General features: G+C 39.9%; 1 protein-coding gene across 3 annotated transcripts in view; it reads left to right on the top strand.

The window, feature by feature from the left end:
* Window positions 1-2601: 2601 nt before the first annotated feature.
* Window positions 2602-16223, top strand: part of LOC134538416 (ral GTPase-activating protein subunit beta) — a 159360-nt gene continuing 145738 nt past the window's right edge. For all 3 annotated transcript variants that reach the window (XM_063379719.1, XM_063379718.1, XM_063379717.1), the window contains exons 1-3: window positions 2602-2781; window positions 5743-5964; window positions 10508-10709. In XM_063379719.1, the coding sequence (XP_063235789.1) occupies window positions 2740-2781; window positions 5743-5964; window positions 10508-10709 (466 nt within the window). In that variant the 5' untranslated portion in view covers window positions 2602-2739. The remainder of the gene's footprint in view (window positions 2782-5742; window positions 5965-10507; window positions 10710-16223) is intronic.

The raw sequence follows: 16223 nt of genomic DNA, 5'->3' as shown, positions 1-16223 counted from the left end.
ATCTATTTGTGTTGTTGTGTACCTGTAGATGTGTTTCCCAGGCGACTGAGTCGCGTCTCCCCGCCTGTGACCATGTGGGCTCCACGCACTCGCACACAAAGTTAAGAGGGGGATTCATGTGCGTGCGGCAAGGGGGGAGGCCGCTGAGATGTCGCGGAGCGTGGGTCGAGTTAGTCGCCTGAGTGGGATGAGAGAGTGCGGTCGTGGAGTTGTGAGTGAGAGTCAAACGGACACTGTCAGTCGTGTCACCGTTGTCACATCCCCATCATTCGCGTCTTCGTTTGTCACGTCACCATCATTCGCATTGTCAGTCACATCACCGTCAGTCACGTCACCATCGTTCGCGTCTGCAGTTATGTCACAGTCTTTCGTGTCGTCATTCACATCACTGACAGTCACGTCACCGTCATTCACGCCACTGTCAGTCGCGTCACTGTCGTGTCACTGCCAGTCAGGTCACTGGTAGTGTCGTGTCGCGCTCAAAGTGTGTGGAGCCAGGCCTCGCCCTGATGGACTGTCACAGATGGGAGCCGCGACAGCCCATGTACAGTGTGTGACGTGTGCAGTAAACACAACTTGACGCCGACCGCCAATGCTCCTCTGTCGCATAGACCGCTATGCCTCATCAACGTCTCGCAAAAGCGTGTGCACCGAACGCGCCCGTGCGCGCAGCAAAGTGCAGTTCGTGCGACGAGGCGAACGCCATACAACGAGTGCTACACCGGCGCAAGGATCCGGCCGGGTGTGGCATATCCTTCCGCCGCACTACAACAAATTGTTATAATTATGTTTTTCCACAGGATTTTATTAAACATTATTTTTTATTAATTAATAATTAAGTCTTTGCAAAATCATGTTTCAATGTGCGATTTGTCCCGAACCTGGCCGGTTCAGTTTCCCGCGAAATTCACACGTTTCCGCGGGAGGGCTGGCGGGGGAGGGGGGTCGCGCGCGGCGACACCGCTAGTGTCCTTCGAGAGCTCAACCAGGCCGGCAGTCTGCGCGCAACGCGGAACCTTCAACCTTTGCATTCACCGACATGTAGTTTTCCATAGTGTAATTTCTTTTCAACCTTTTGTACAGTTCCGCGGTCGGCCTAAATTTACCATGAGGTACTTAACTTAATTCAATCAGTGCTCCGAGATGAGTGTTTACGTCATACGTAAGTACTGTGGGGAGAGTATGTGTTTTTACGTCGGCGCTTCACGCCCAACCTAGCCTACAGGCTACTTAGTTTTGGCCCGCACGGGGCAGCCAGCAGGCGACACGTGCCATCCAACTTAATAACGATTCAGTCCCTGGGACACACCTAGACACCACGTAGAGTCGCCGGAGACACGGGCCTACGTGTTGCTAGCCCAGTTTATCAAGTGTAATGTGTTAGCGGAATAGTTGTTCGCCTAAGTGTAATTCGTCATGTCAGGGCTTATGTATCACCGTCATACTGCAGTGCGCCACCAAACTTAATAACGATTCAGTCCCTGGGACACACCTAGTCACCACGTAGAGTCGCCGGAGACACGGGCCTACGTGTTGCTAGCCCAGTTTATCCAGAGCTAGGTATTAGTGTAGTGTATTGTGCTTCAAAATATCGTGTGCCATGTCAGAGTGTCTTTTGTAACTTTCGCGTCACGTATACGAGTCTGCCCCTCACGCGCATAAGAATCGTGAGCCGCCACTGAGGAAGTGAGCTGCGCGTGTGACTAGTCGCGTCGGGCAAACCGTTACGGCCAGAACGGGCAGCACCATGTATTGGGCTGTGCTGTATTAAATTCACCAACTATCTGAAGAGGTTTTGTGTTATTATTCAGGCGTCCCGAGTGGCCTCAACAGCTCGGGGGGCCCTACTGCGTTGACCCCTACCTCTAGCCACAAGGCCGAACCTTCCCTGAGATCACGAACTGAACAAAATCACGTCTAAATACTCAGAGGTAGCGGGGACGGCGTCAAACTTAACGTCATAAACTCTTTTATTTCACCCGAAAAGGGTAGTTCCTTTGCCAAGTGGCACGTACCATCTCTGCTGGAGCAGCTGGGCAGCCTCTCCGAACTACGGGAACGGCCCTAACGTCAACAATATATTCTAATACAACACTTATAACATTTATATTATATATTATGCTTACTTATTTCACAACATATTTATAATATATTTTTTTTATCTTTTAGTTTACGTTTTTGTTTTGATGAATCCAAGAAATACAATAATATTAACACACCATAAAAAATTTACACACACTGTAGTTGCAATACCAGACGGTCATATTTTTCTCTTTTCAAACCAAGGAGTTTCAAACTCTGTGTAAATGTTTGCGCTCGCTTACAAGCTGTAGCTCAAGTGCCAACAATAGGCCCAACCACGCGTTTCTCCCTACTTCCTGTAACATATTTTCATCGCATTCATGAAATGACTCCCTTAAAATACCGTATACGGAGAGCTGAGATGTCACATATCAATAATAAAAAAATAACAATATAGCAATTATTTAAAAATTAAACAATACGACTTCATTGCGGCAAGCACGAAGGCAAGTAAACACATTGAGGACGTTATGATATCGATATTGTTCGACTGTGTGATAAAAATTAGGTGAATATTAGGCATTCTTTTGGTTTGCACTTTGCAGGTGTTTTGTTTTTTCTCAAACGTCAAAGTTATGTTTGTAGGTCTAATTTGAGGGATTGAAGTGTGATGTGGGCGGTGCTTGTTGCAGCCCATAGTATTGTAATGTTGTGTTTATGAATTTTGGTGTGTTTAACCGAGTTAACCATTCCCAGCAGGTGAGATAGTATTTTGAAATCGTGTTGTGCGTTCTGACTTATTCTTATATTTCATTTTGTTAGTCTGCTCTTAGATGTTTGATTCTTACTGTGTTTTCTTCATTTTTTTGTAAAATTCTATGCTTTGTTTCCACCGCATCTGTACACAGGTTACCTAATGTAACCTGTAAACTGTAATTTATCAGAAACCAGTCGGTTATGAACGTTGTTTTCAGGGTAAAACAAGAAACGTCTGTTGTACCAAAAAACGCAATTCTCTGAATTTTATTATGTTATTTACAGAGGATCCGCGACGTAAAAATTTTCCCCTCACAATAATCATTGCTGTGCTATGCGATCAGACTCGAGGGGTCCATTCGCAAATGATGTTCCCCCACGAGAAAAACCAAAGGCCTGGAGCAAATAATTTTGTTGAGTCTCCTCCAAAATACTTAATAAAGAATTTTCAATTAAACCTATATTTAAACAAATAAACAAATTCTAAAGACTTTTAAAGTTACTGTGGTCATAATTGTAAACGTGTAACGTGCATATTACATTTAGGTTTCGTACTAATTCATTATCATTCATTTTAATTTTCGTCGAACCACGGTAAATTCCTGGTGCTCAGACCCCGGAAATTCTTCCCGGTAAATATTTACTTGGGCGGTATTTCCGAAAAAAAATGTTAAAAATCCGAAAATACCTTTATTTTATGCTCTTCAACTTCCTCTTTTCATTAAAATCGGCGGAGATTAGAAATTCCAAATACTTTAGGAGATATCGAATTTTTAAATGTCTTCATATGTAGTTGAGCGGTATTTGCGAAAAAAAATGTTAAAAATCCGAAAATACCTTTATTATATGCTCTTCAAATTCCTCTTTTCATTAAAAGCGGCGGAGATTAGAAATTCCAAATACTTTAGGAGATATCGAATTTTTAAATCTCAGCACAAAACCAGCGCATTCCTGTGGCGTGCGTGCACCATTGTTTCTTGTTTACGTACGAGTATCTATTTTTTTTATTGGATTATGATGTCACGTGATTGTTCGTGATAGGCCAGAATTCAAATGAACTAATACGTGATTATTTAGTTCAATTATTGTTTAAAACGGTGTTTAATTACCGCCTCCAACTTAGGTGAGTTTTTAACGTTTCTAATTTTAAAGTCTTATTTGTTATTTTGATATTGTTGCGCAAGTAATAAGTAACAAAAAAATTTACGTGAGTTGCTACTGTACATCCTTTGTTACGGGTTTGTTAGATGTCAGTTACATTATAAATAATTTAAAACTAAAGAATAATTAAAATTAATTCACATTATTTTTAATATCACCTTAGTTTGAAAGTATTTATAATGTAACTGACCTGACCTAATCGACCATTTTAGTTTACTGTTCACCGGCTGTCCGGGTTTGTTTGGTCAGGTCAGTTACATTATTAATATTTTAAAACTAAACAGCCATTAAAATTAATTCACAAAATAATTTTTAATGTCGGCTTAGTTTGAAAGTATTAATAATGTAACTGACCTGACCTAATCAACCATTTTATTAATTATGCATTCACGATTCACGTATTCACGAACACGGCAAAATAACAAAAATGGCGCCGCTCGAATGGTTCCACAGGTCTTGTATTGCAAAATTAAAAAATTCTATATCTCCTAAAGTATTTGGAATTTCTTATCTCCGCCGCTTTTAATGAAAAGAGGAAGTTGAAGAGCAAATGATAAAGGTATTTTCGGAGTTTTAACATTTATTTTCGCAAATACCGCTCAACTACATATGAAGAAATTTAAAAATTCGATATCTTCTAAAGTATTTGGAATTTCTTACCTCCGCCACTTTTAATGAAAAGAGGAAGTTGAAGAGCATAAAATAAAGGTATTTTCGGATTTTTAACATTTTTTTTCGGAAATACCGCCCAAGTAAATATTTACCTTCTTCCCCCCCCCTTCCCCCTGGCTCCTCATTCCCAATGGTCCTGTCCACTGGGTTCTGTTTCTTGCTCTCTGTTGCTATTTTTTTTTGCATGCCTAGCTGCGATCTGCTATCTGCTGTCTGCTATCTGCTATCTGCTGCAGGTTTCTGCAGAGTCCATTCTCCACTTCACCTTTTCCTTTCAGGCCTTCTTCGCGAGCATCTTTTCAGGTCATCGGTGGGTGTCCATTCTTGTGACGTGATCCGCCTGCAGTCTTTAAAGGAGAAAGTGACGTTCATGTCATCTAACATAAATATATAACTGATTTTAATTAAATAAGTACCTACTTATAAAATAAAATGTGGTTATTATTTCATATATTTTATTAGGTATGTAGGCCTAGTAGAAGTTTGTATGAAACAAAGTAGGTACACGTGAACACTCTTAAAAAGTTTTCTGGCTTAATAAGTAATAAAAAAAAATTTTCACTGCACTTGTAAATACACACAGGAGTGTATACAATTTCATTTTGAGGGGGGCAGCAGGTTTATGGAACCATTTTTCCTGTTCTTTGCTTTCAAATTCTTTCCATTTGTTGGTGGTAATAATAGATTTTTTAGGATTTTGGATGGGAAGGAGAGGGGAATCCCCACATTCTCTCCGTAGAGCCTATGATGTACATTCTGTATTGCACAGACCCGAACAAGTTCGAATATCTACCTTCGGCCAACTTCGTCAGTTTTTTTGTTTGTTACTTTACAAAATTGTGGATGGTTGGTTATGTTAGGTTAGTATAGCTACATTAAAAATACTGTCAAATCATTTTAATTCTGACGTTGGCCGAAGGTAGATATTCGGGCTTGTTCGGGTCTGTGCAATACAGAATGTAAATCGTAGGCTTCCCATTCCCTCCCCTGCGTTTGCCATTGAATACATGCAGCTTAAATTTTTCTAATAAGTACCTATACATTTCTACATTGAAAAACTTCTTAACAGATTTTTGCTGCACTTTATCTAAAGTTTCCAAGTGACCAGGTGTGGTAAATGTGTTGCCGCAGAGCACCAGCTGTGGAGGCATGTACTCGGAGTGGGCCTCCCTGTCGGCGCTGATCCAGAACGGGTCGGAGGACAGCCAGAGCGTCCTCTGCAAGTTCCCGTCGCCGGCGGGCAAGGAGGTGGCGCTGGCCGTGGTGAGGCAGCTGGCGGCCAGCCTCGGCATCTCGCAGCCCCCGGAGCCCAGCCCCCTGCAGACCGACCGCGACGTGCAGTGGTGCATGGAGGTACACCTGGCTTCCTGCTGGTTCCATGCCCGGCAGGGTTCACGTGGCGCGCCTGTGTCTGTTGGCGAGGCGGGATCACAAGCGTGACGCCTCTGGACTGGTGCGCAGTCTTCTCGTGTTGGCAACCGTAACATTATATGGGGAAGAAATGAAGATAAAGGTTAAATACAAGGCCCTTGAGTGGTTTCAAATATCTACCAGGCTTTTCATGTCGAAAAATTATTCGAAAACTACACCTGTTAGCCATTTTCACACTCCTAAAAATACAGTTTGAAAACTTAATAATTAGGTACTGAAACAGAACTAGTCATCAACCTTCAGCGTGTTATGGAATGCTTTTTGTAAACAGACACCACTCATATCTTGAGTAGGTAGTTTTAAAATTGAGTGGTTTCTTCTGAAGTTCTGCATGCAGAATGTGTGCTCAGGTTTTCTGTAATTTTGAAACCTGGGTGGAAATTGCAGTAAGCCGGTAGGGTTTTACTCTGGGTTCTCCTGTTTACCTTTCCCATTCATTCAGTCAATGCTCCATTATCATCGCATCACCCCTTGTTATCTCTAATGACTGATGAGAGTTGTTAAGTCCTAGTTTAATTGATAATTCATTAATTAATTCATTTGAGTTTTGGAGGGACGAAGCTGTACAGTGCATTCCACTGAATATGAACACTTTTGAATTCTTGCTAATTCATATATTTTAGTTATGAAAGTGTGAAAATATACAAATTCTTATTCTAATGTGTTTTGACATTTGGAATAGGTGTAAGACAATTGTATATTAGTTAATATTTTTATTTGTTAACCATGTTAAGTGGAATAACTTCCAAAAGTCTGTTTCAGTTACTTTGTAGTATATTAATGATTAAGTTACCACTTAACATGGGTGACTTGGAACTATGATTAACAACTTGCATAGTGATAAATAAAAATAAGAGACAGTTGTTTCAAAAGTTCGGTTTATCAATAGAGGTTTGCCAGGTTGAATAGGCCATTTTAGCCTTGGTATAACAAATAATTGGTGTCAGTAAAGTGAAATTTTATCAATAATCAATAGCATTCCATTTTCATTGACTACAACTGATATTAAGTCTACAAGATTTTGGGAACAATATATTAAAAATCCCTTACATTCACTGCTAATCGGTAAGGTTAAGATATGAAACTCTGTAAAAAAGAGAAAAAAATTTTCTTAACACTGTTTTTTGAATTTTAGATTCTTAGTTTTTTGGTTTCACAAAAGATTTTTTCCAGGTTCTATATAGTCTTACTTGCTCTTTGATAGCCAGTACAAACAATGTATTGTTTCCTATAAAACTGGTAGCAGCATGTAGAGATTTTAGTTATCAGGAAAAAAGTTTTATCAGGAAAATTTTTCTGAGTTTTACAATCACAAAAATGCACAAATGAAGTTTTTAATTTTTTTTTATTCAAACAGAACCAAATGAAAAATATACAATTAGGCTATGTCTTTCTTTACCACGTAATGACCACATATTACCCTCTACCAACTGATGGGAACAAAATATTGTTATTTAAGTAGTACCGATCAATCTGCAATATTTAATCGTAATGGAAAAAGGGCAAATTAAAAAAAAAGTGATTGTATTTTGCCATTCACATCTCTACCTGCATGCAGAAGTCTCTATTTCAATATTGGTACACCCCTCTTTATCAGTTAATACAGTTGCCTGACTGAGTGAACCAAGGCACTATGGGTGTCTCTTCACCTCTATGCACTAGGACAGAACTGACGTGCAATCTTCAAGTCTGTAAAATGCATCTGTGGGACCTAGACCACAGCCATTCTGGATTAGCGATTGTGATGGTTATCAAATATCAGTTTGGTTTTAGGGTCAGGCCACAGTGTTTTTTTTGTCATGGCAGGACTGCGTGTTAACTATTCAATCATACATTTTCCTGAGTATTCTAAATATTAGTTAGTAAAATATTTTGCTACAAAATGTGAGGTGATAGGAATAGTTTGACAACAGGATTGATTTTTAATTTATGTATATCTAATTTATACAAATTATAATATGTAACATCATGGAAGGACAGAAAAAAGACTTACTGTTCTCTATTCAATGTAAAAATTTAATTTTTACCTATAAATAGAACACTAATATAACAAGGCTCTGTATACTTAATATTCATGTAGCCTATGTAAGTCATTTCACATACAACAATAAATTTTAATAGTTGTGTTTACTTACATATTTCAGTTATGAAAATACTTCAGGTATAGTCATGGAAGGAAATTTTGTCCCATTATTGTTTACAATTTTGAGTACTTAATAAACTGTTAATATTAGATAAAAAAATGAACAAACACATGTTAGAAGCAAATTAAGCGTCATTTACATCAATATCCCTATCACTACCAATTCAACATTCCATTAGTTGATCAGGGAGTAAAAGAAACGCATCACTTCTTGGAACTATGAATATCACTTTCATTAGTCTTAAAATATATTCCTTTGTTGTCTGTTGCCTTCAAGCCCATTATTCGAAAATCACTTGTTGGGTGGGGGGGGGGGGGGGGGGGGGGGGGGGGGGGGGGGGGGGGGGGGTTCGGTTACTCTTGTCACCGGGCGGAAGCCCAATATCAAGTGTAACAATTAAATTAATAATTCTTGAATTTTATACACGTAACGAAACACGGAGTTCTCAGAAATTACTTTGCATAGCACAAATTTTCCTTGACATAGTTTAGAGCTTTCAACTTCCAAACTAATACTTTCTTATGATGATGTCTGTAAAAGGTTTTCATTGTTTCCTGGTAGTATAGTGTTAACATTCTTTTATTAATTTCACAACATACACTAATCTTCTCCTGTCCAGAAAACACTGAATTTATAAACAGCAAATCACTGTTTCCAATTTCAGCTGACACCACAAGGTGATACTTATGGTGTCCCAAGTACTAGGAGACAACTTTCCCAACAATGCATAATAGCTTGCATGCAATATCTTCTATTTTAGTTTCAGGAAAATACAGTACAATAAGAGATTTTACTAATTTGGCAGCAGCATTTGCAAAATCGTGAGCTCCATTTACTATTTTTTTTTGAAGCTCAGATCTTGATATCACCCTTTTTACTTCTCCGCCAACACCACCATGGGGCCCTTTTACATGGGACGTCTCAAAGTAACTGTGGTTAGCTGGAAAGCCAAAGTTTTCTTCATGGAAAAGAAGATCACATACTTTATAGCTGCTTTTGAATTGGCTTGCTGCACCATCAGAAAAGTAGTGAACAAAATCAAAATGAAACATGAGCCCTGTATTAAAATTATTGAAAATGGCTTCACACACTGTCCTTACTATGGTTTAATCTATCTGAGACTATTGCATAGCAAATATGTTGTAATTGACCTTCAAATTTGTAGTATACTACTGCAGTGAAAATTGTAACACTGGGTGCCATCATCTCTATTCATAAACACGCTATATAAATCAAAACTAATGCAGGCAAGTGTAATGTATTTTAAATGCTGTTTGTGACCAGATACCTTCCTGAAGTCTTGAGTGGTTTGGGTGGTTTGTGCATGGCGTGTGAACCAGGGGTGGACTCCGTTTCAAATTTTGGGTGGGGTGATTTAGCTTGTCGAGAGGGAGGAGAGAAAAGCAGATGATTGGAGGATTTAGTATGAAATACTTCCCAGTTAAATGGACGGGGTTTGGTCAGAAATTTTAAAACCTAGCCCCTTGAGCGTTTTAACACATTTCTGATATTTTGAAAAGTCATTACTTATATCTAGTTATTTTTTAGGTTTTGTGTTAGGGTGGTGAAGATGGGGGGAGGTAGGATAGGACTGCCATTGGCGTAAACACTGTCTTGTAACTATGCATGCAGTTTGGGGGCCCTGCCTCAAGTATAAGTATCTTCTCTCACTTAGCTTGCATTACAGAGTAAATGGTGACCACTGTTGCCAAATTCATACTCTTGGCTTGTTAACATTACAAATTATTTTTTTTTTTCCGGTGCACCTTCGTTAACTATAATAAGTTTAAATATGAAATAGTGTCTATTGATAGTAGTATTACTGTTTTAGTTATTATGAAAGGAAAACAAAAAATTAAAACATTAATTCAAATGCTAAGCACAAATTATTTCACAGGATAAACTTTTTGTAGCTGTTGGTTACTATTTGTAGTAAGGAATTACATTAAATTATGTGCTATGCTTAAACAGAACAAAATTTTTTTAATATTAAGATAATATAAAACATTTGTTGACAAATACGGCTGTTACATCTTCTTAGGAGTAAAAACTGAAAACTATCATTTTGATATTGTGAAATACAAATAGAAAAGGTATTTACAAAATTTTCATTCCCAGTTTTACTTTACAAAATGCAAAATTCAGATATTTAAAAAAAAAAAAATTTCATTACATTATAAAGTTGTGTCTAAAACTTTGTTGCTCTGTGGTGCACACCTGGCAACAGAGCGTGCGGAAACAAGGATGATGCTGACGGCAGGGAACTGTGCATCGGAAGGAGAGACACGCTGCAGGTAGCAAGTGTCTTGCCTGTGCCGCAGGTGATATGCTACGGCATGTCGCTCCCGCTGAGTGAGCACGACACGATCCGCGACTGCGTGCACGTGTACTGCGAGTGGCTGTCGGCGCTGCTGCCCGCGCCCAAGCTATGCGTGCCCCAGCCCGTGCGCGAGGACCCCAACTGCTACGCCAGGAGGATCATCTGCCACTTCCACAACCTGTTCATGCCGCGCAAGGGGGAAGGTCAGTCCGTCCTCTGCGTTCTTCTCTCTCTTTTTCCGTGCAATTGTTGTCTGCAATCCATGTATTTAACATAACTATTGTAAGGACAGGTTTCACCAAACTTCTGTTACACTTATTTTTGTACAGGGTGGCTATGTAACAGGGAAGACTGGGAAAAACCAGGGGATTTTCAGTAATTTCTTAGGTAGTCAGGAAATTTTTTGAATGATGAGGTTACTGAAAAATTCTGTACAATTGTTGTCTGCAAGCCATGTATTTAGCATAACTATCGTAAGGACAGGTTTCACCACACTTCTGTTACACTTCTATTTGTACAGCGTGGCTATGCAACAGGGAAGACTGGGAAAAACCAGGGGATTTTCAGTAATTTCTTAGGTAGTCAGGAAATTTTTTGAATGATGAGGTTACTGAAAAATTCTGTACAATTGTTGTCTGCAAGCCATGTATTTAACATAACTATCGTAAGGACAGGTTTCACCACACTTCTGTTACACTTCTATTTGTACAGCGTGGCTATGCAACAGGGAAGACTGGGAAAAACCAGGGGATTTTCAGTAATTTCTTAGGTAGTCAGGAAATTTTTTGAATGATGAGGTTACTGAAAAATTCAGTATAATTGTTGTCTGCAAGCCATGTATTTAACATAACTATCGTAAGGACAGGTTTCACCACACTTCTGTTACACTTCTATTTGTACAGCGTGGCTATGCAACAGGGAAGACTGGGAAAAACCAGGGGATTTTCAGTAATTTCTTAGGTAGTCAGGAAATTTTTTGAATGATGAGGTTACTGAAAAATTTCGTACAATTGTTGTCTGCAAGCCATGTATTTAACTTTTAAGTTTGTAATGATAATGACGTTGAATCCTTAATCAGCACATTTATATCTCCATTTCTCCATACCACAACTCTACATCCTTGAACAATGAACAAAAACAGCAATACAACCACAAAACAAAACACTCTCTCTATCCGACCATGTTCCGACAAAAAACACTTCCTCCTCCGTACCAACCCATAAACATAAAAACATCACAGTCCTCCCCACCAATCTAAAAACAACCTCCTTACACAAAGTACAAATGACAACACCTTTACTAAAGTCATAGATCACACAAAGTCCTTATATTTACTGTTTTCCTTTATTATAGAACGCTGTGAACTCTCTTTCTGGCCGGTGGACTGGGAAGCTGTTGTCTGTAAACTGTTCGGGGTTAGGCAAAGCAGTAATAGGGCTCCCTTCATTTCCCTGCTCAGGGTTAGGCAGAGCAGCAATTGCATTATCCTCATTTGTACTAGGGAAACCTCGGAATGGCTCTTCTTCGTCTTCTGCATTCGTTTGGATACTCTTCCTTCCACTGAGAATTAATTTGCAATTTTCTGCCCCTCTGTTTCCCCCAGCATCCGTTACACATGGCATCGTCACTAGTTATTTATCTTCTTCCCTTGGTAGGTCTTTCTTCTGCCCCTGGTACCTTCCCCGTAGCTGGTCCACATGGCGCATTGAAACTCTACCATTTTCTAACCTAATTTTATAGCACATTTTCCCCTCTTGGTTTAAAATCACTGCAGATTTCCACACATCACTGGTATGTTTTCTTTCCCACACCCACTCAGCAGGCTGGAACACTCGAAACTTCTCCACTGGAATTTGCTTGCAAACTTGTCGACCTGGGTGCATGTTATCAAAAACTGTCCTCAATCTTCTGTTAAACATAAATTCTGCTGGTGATTTCCCAGAGGCTTGATTTGGAGTGTTCCTACGCATTAACAAATACCTGGGCAATTCTACATCAATGTTTCGCCCTTCCATCCGCCGTAACGCATCTTTAGCCGTTTGAACGTTTCGTTCTGCCATCCCATTGCTGGATGGGTGATATAGTGGTGTTAGGACATGCTCAATACCATTTCTCTGCAGAAATTGTTGAAACTCTTGTGATGTAAAATTTGTGCCGTTGTCTGACACAACACTCTCAGGTAATCCATGGGTAGCAAACAGGTTTCTCAAAACTCGAATAACAACTGCAGAATTCGTGGACCGGGTGGGAATAATCTCCAACCATTTTGAAAACGCATCCACCACTATCAAATAGTTCTGCCCTTGAAACGGTCCCAAATAATCAATGTGTAAACGTTGCCACCGACCTGCTGGCCTTGACCAGAACAAGTTTCTTGCACATGGTCTACTATGTCGCGACTGCTGACACAAAACGCAGGCACCCACCAAAATCTCAATGTCAGAGTCCAATCCTGGCCACCAAAAATAACACCTCGCCAGTTCCTTCATTGCCACCACTCCTGGATGATGCAGATTTAGTTCATGAAGAATTGGCCTTCTTAACACCTCCGGGATGACCACCCGGTTTGACCATAAAATGCAACCTCTTGACAATGAATATTCATTAAACCGAGACTTGAATTTTTCCAGCTGTGAGTTGGCAGTACAATCGCCGAAATCAATCTTCCCATTTTCAATCCAAGCCTTAACTTTCCTCAACTGAACATCCTGGACAGTTGCCTTTGCAATGTCTGCAGCTTCATACATTGCATCTTCACTTTCCAAAAAAAAATATCTGCAGGGTTGGGCGGATCTGTCACAGTATCTGGCAAAGGTAGTCTACTCAGGGCATCTGCATTTCCTAGCTGTGGCCCTTGTCTGTACTTCAGAACGAAGGTGTATGCTGACAGAAACAATCTCCACCGCAACATGCGAGGTGATACAATTCCTGGCATTGGTTTGGTTTGGTCGAACACCCCTAACAATGGCTTATGGTCAGAGTATATTGTAAACTCTCGACCAAGTAAAAAGTTTTGGAATTTTTGGACTCCATAAACCATAGCTAACGCTTCCTTGTCAAACTGGCCATAGTTACGTTCAGCTGGTGACAGAGTCCTTGATGCAAAAGCAATTGGTCGTTCACGGCCATCCCGCTCTGTTACTGCCAGAATTGCACCCAATCCATACGGACTGGCATCACACATCAAGATTAAAGGTTTGTCTTCACTATAATGTGCCAACACTGCGTTAGACTGTAGTAACTGTTTACATGCAACAAAAGCTTCCTGTTCTATTTTTCCAAACTTCCATGTTACATCTTTCTTTAGCAATTGGTGTAAAGGTTCAGCAATATGAGCCTTTCCCTGCAGAAAAGACACATAAAAGTTTAAAAGTCCTAAGAATGCTCTCAATTCAGTCTTGTCCCTGGGGACTGGTGCTTCGTGGATGGCACGTACCTCTCCGAGTCTGGCTGAATGCCATACTTATTCACTGTGAAACCTACAAACTTTACTTCGGGTACCGAAATCTTGCATTTGTCCTTATTTAAACTCATTCCTACTTTTGACATTTTACAAAATACTTCATGCAGTCGATTATCATGTTCCTTCTTGGATGCCCCTGAAATAACAATATCATCCAAAAATATTGCAACTCCTGAAATGCCCGCCAGCAGCTGTTCCATTAAATTCTGAAATATTCCTGGGGCCGCAGAAAAACCTTGAGGCAGTCGTTTTACTTTCATCAACCCGCGTGATGTGCTAAGGGTTAATATTTCTGATGAGGTATCATCTATTGGTAATTGGAAATATGCTTGCTTTACATCCAGGTGATAGAAAACTTGTCCACCCGAACGATTTACCAGCAGCTCCTTTACTATGGGCAACGGGTATGCATTTGGCTTAACACACCTATTTACTGTGTTGCTGTAATCTGTACATATTCTAATAGTACCGTCTTTTTTTAATACCGGCACAACCGGCGTTGCCCAATTTGAAAAATTTGTAGGCTCCAAAACCCCCTCCTTTACCAAATTCTCCAAGGTCTCATTTACTTTGTTACGTAATGGTATAACCACACATCTAGCTTTCTGGAACATTGGTTCTGCATCCTCCTTTAATACTATATGCACTGGTGGTATCTTCAGGGGTTTTAACCCATCTTCATTAAACAAGGGTTTATATGATTGAATAATCGAGTCATCTACATCCATAACATGTATTCCTTGCAAAGATATTCCTAGATCTCCGAACCAGTTCCTACCCAACAAACTTCGTCCTGCAGAATCTGCCACTACCAACTCCTTTACAATAACCTTCTCCTTAAATTTAATTGGCACAGATATCTTTCCAAAAACAGGCACTTTTTTTCCACCCCACACTGCTAGCGTTAAGTCACTAGGTTCTAGTTCAGGTCGGTCCCTTACCTCAGGCCAAATTTTTTCAAACACATTGCGATTTATAATAGTTAAAGCGGTTCCTGAATCAACTTCAAATTCATGACTGCGTCCATTTATTTGTATGTTAACCTTGTAAGGTTTGATGGCATGTTCACATGAATTTACATTATACAGCCCTGCATAGTGATCCTCTTCCTTACACAGTTCTCTAGTTTCAGTTGACTTACTACCCATGCTGCAAACATCTACTTGGCTTACCTTATTTCCCGAATTACTTCTACATACTCGCTTTAAATGACCTACTTTCTGACAGTGCGAGCAAATTGTAGACTTATGGCGGCACACCGGTGCCTTGTGACTCGGGGCACCACATCGGAAACATGTGACAACCACTTCACTTCTACTGTTCAATTTATCCTCCTTCTTTACAACCACATACTGGCACTCTTGCACTGCCCCTACCGTTTTCCTAGTACCTATAACTTGTTTTACCTCGCTATCTGCAGCTAGAATTGTCTCAATGTTTTTGTTAGCCGCCTCAAAAGATAATGCCTGTTTTACAGCCTTATCAAACGTTAAATCTGTCTCCGATAACAACTGATGCTGAAGTTTCTCATATTTCACTCCACAAACTACCCTTATCAAAAGCTGTTTTTGTAAATCTTGGAAATTACACCCCCTGGACAACCTTTTTAACTCCGCCACGAAATCTGATATGGACTCTGTATGATGTTGTTTTCTATTTGCGAACACAAAACATGCGGCAATTTCATTCTTCTTTGGGTCAAAATGCCCGTCCAATGCATTAAGCAGTTCATCGTAACTACAGTCAATCAATTCCCTTGGCGTAACAATAGATGCAAATAGCGCAAGAGCCGGTTCTCCAATGAGTGTTAAAAACGTGGCTCGTAGTTGTTTTTCTTCCTTGATTTTGTTAGCTTCGACGAAAAATGAAAATCGTGTTTTGTAATGTGGCCACGTGTCTGGCTCACTAATTTTCAATTCAGGAATCTTGCCTAACGCCATGACACTCTAACCACTGTAAACACTTTTCCTTTAACTAATATCCCATCCTCGTCGCCACTTTTAAGTTTGTAATGATAATGACGTTGAATCCTTAATCAGCACATTTATATCTCCATTTCTCCATAACACAACTCTACATCCTTGAACAATGAACAAAAACAGCAATACAACCACAAAACAAAACACTCTCTCTATCCGACCATGTTCCGACAAAAAACACTTCCTCCTCCGTACCAACCCATAAACATAAAAACATCACATTAACATAACTATCGTAAGGACGGGTTTCACCACACTTCTGTTACACTCCTATT

Source organism: Bacillus rossius, chromosome 13 (assembly GCF_032445375.1).
Source record: "Bacillus rossius redtenbacheri isolate Brsri chromosome 13, Brsri_v3, whole genome shotgun sequence".
Classification (NCBI taxonomy): domain Eukaryota; kingdom Metazoa; phylum Arthropoda; class Insecta; order Phasmatodea; family Bacillidae; genus Bacillus; species Bacillus rossius.
This window is presented reverse-complemented; position numbering and strand designations above follow the sequence as displayed.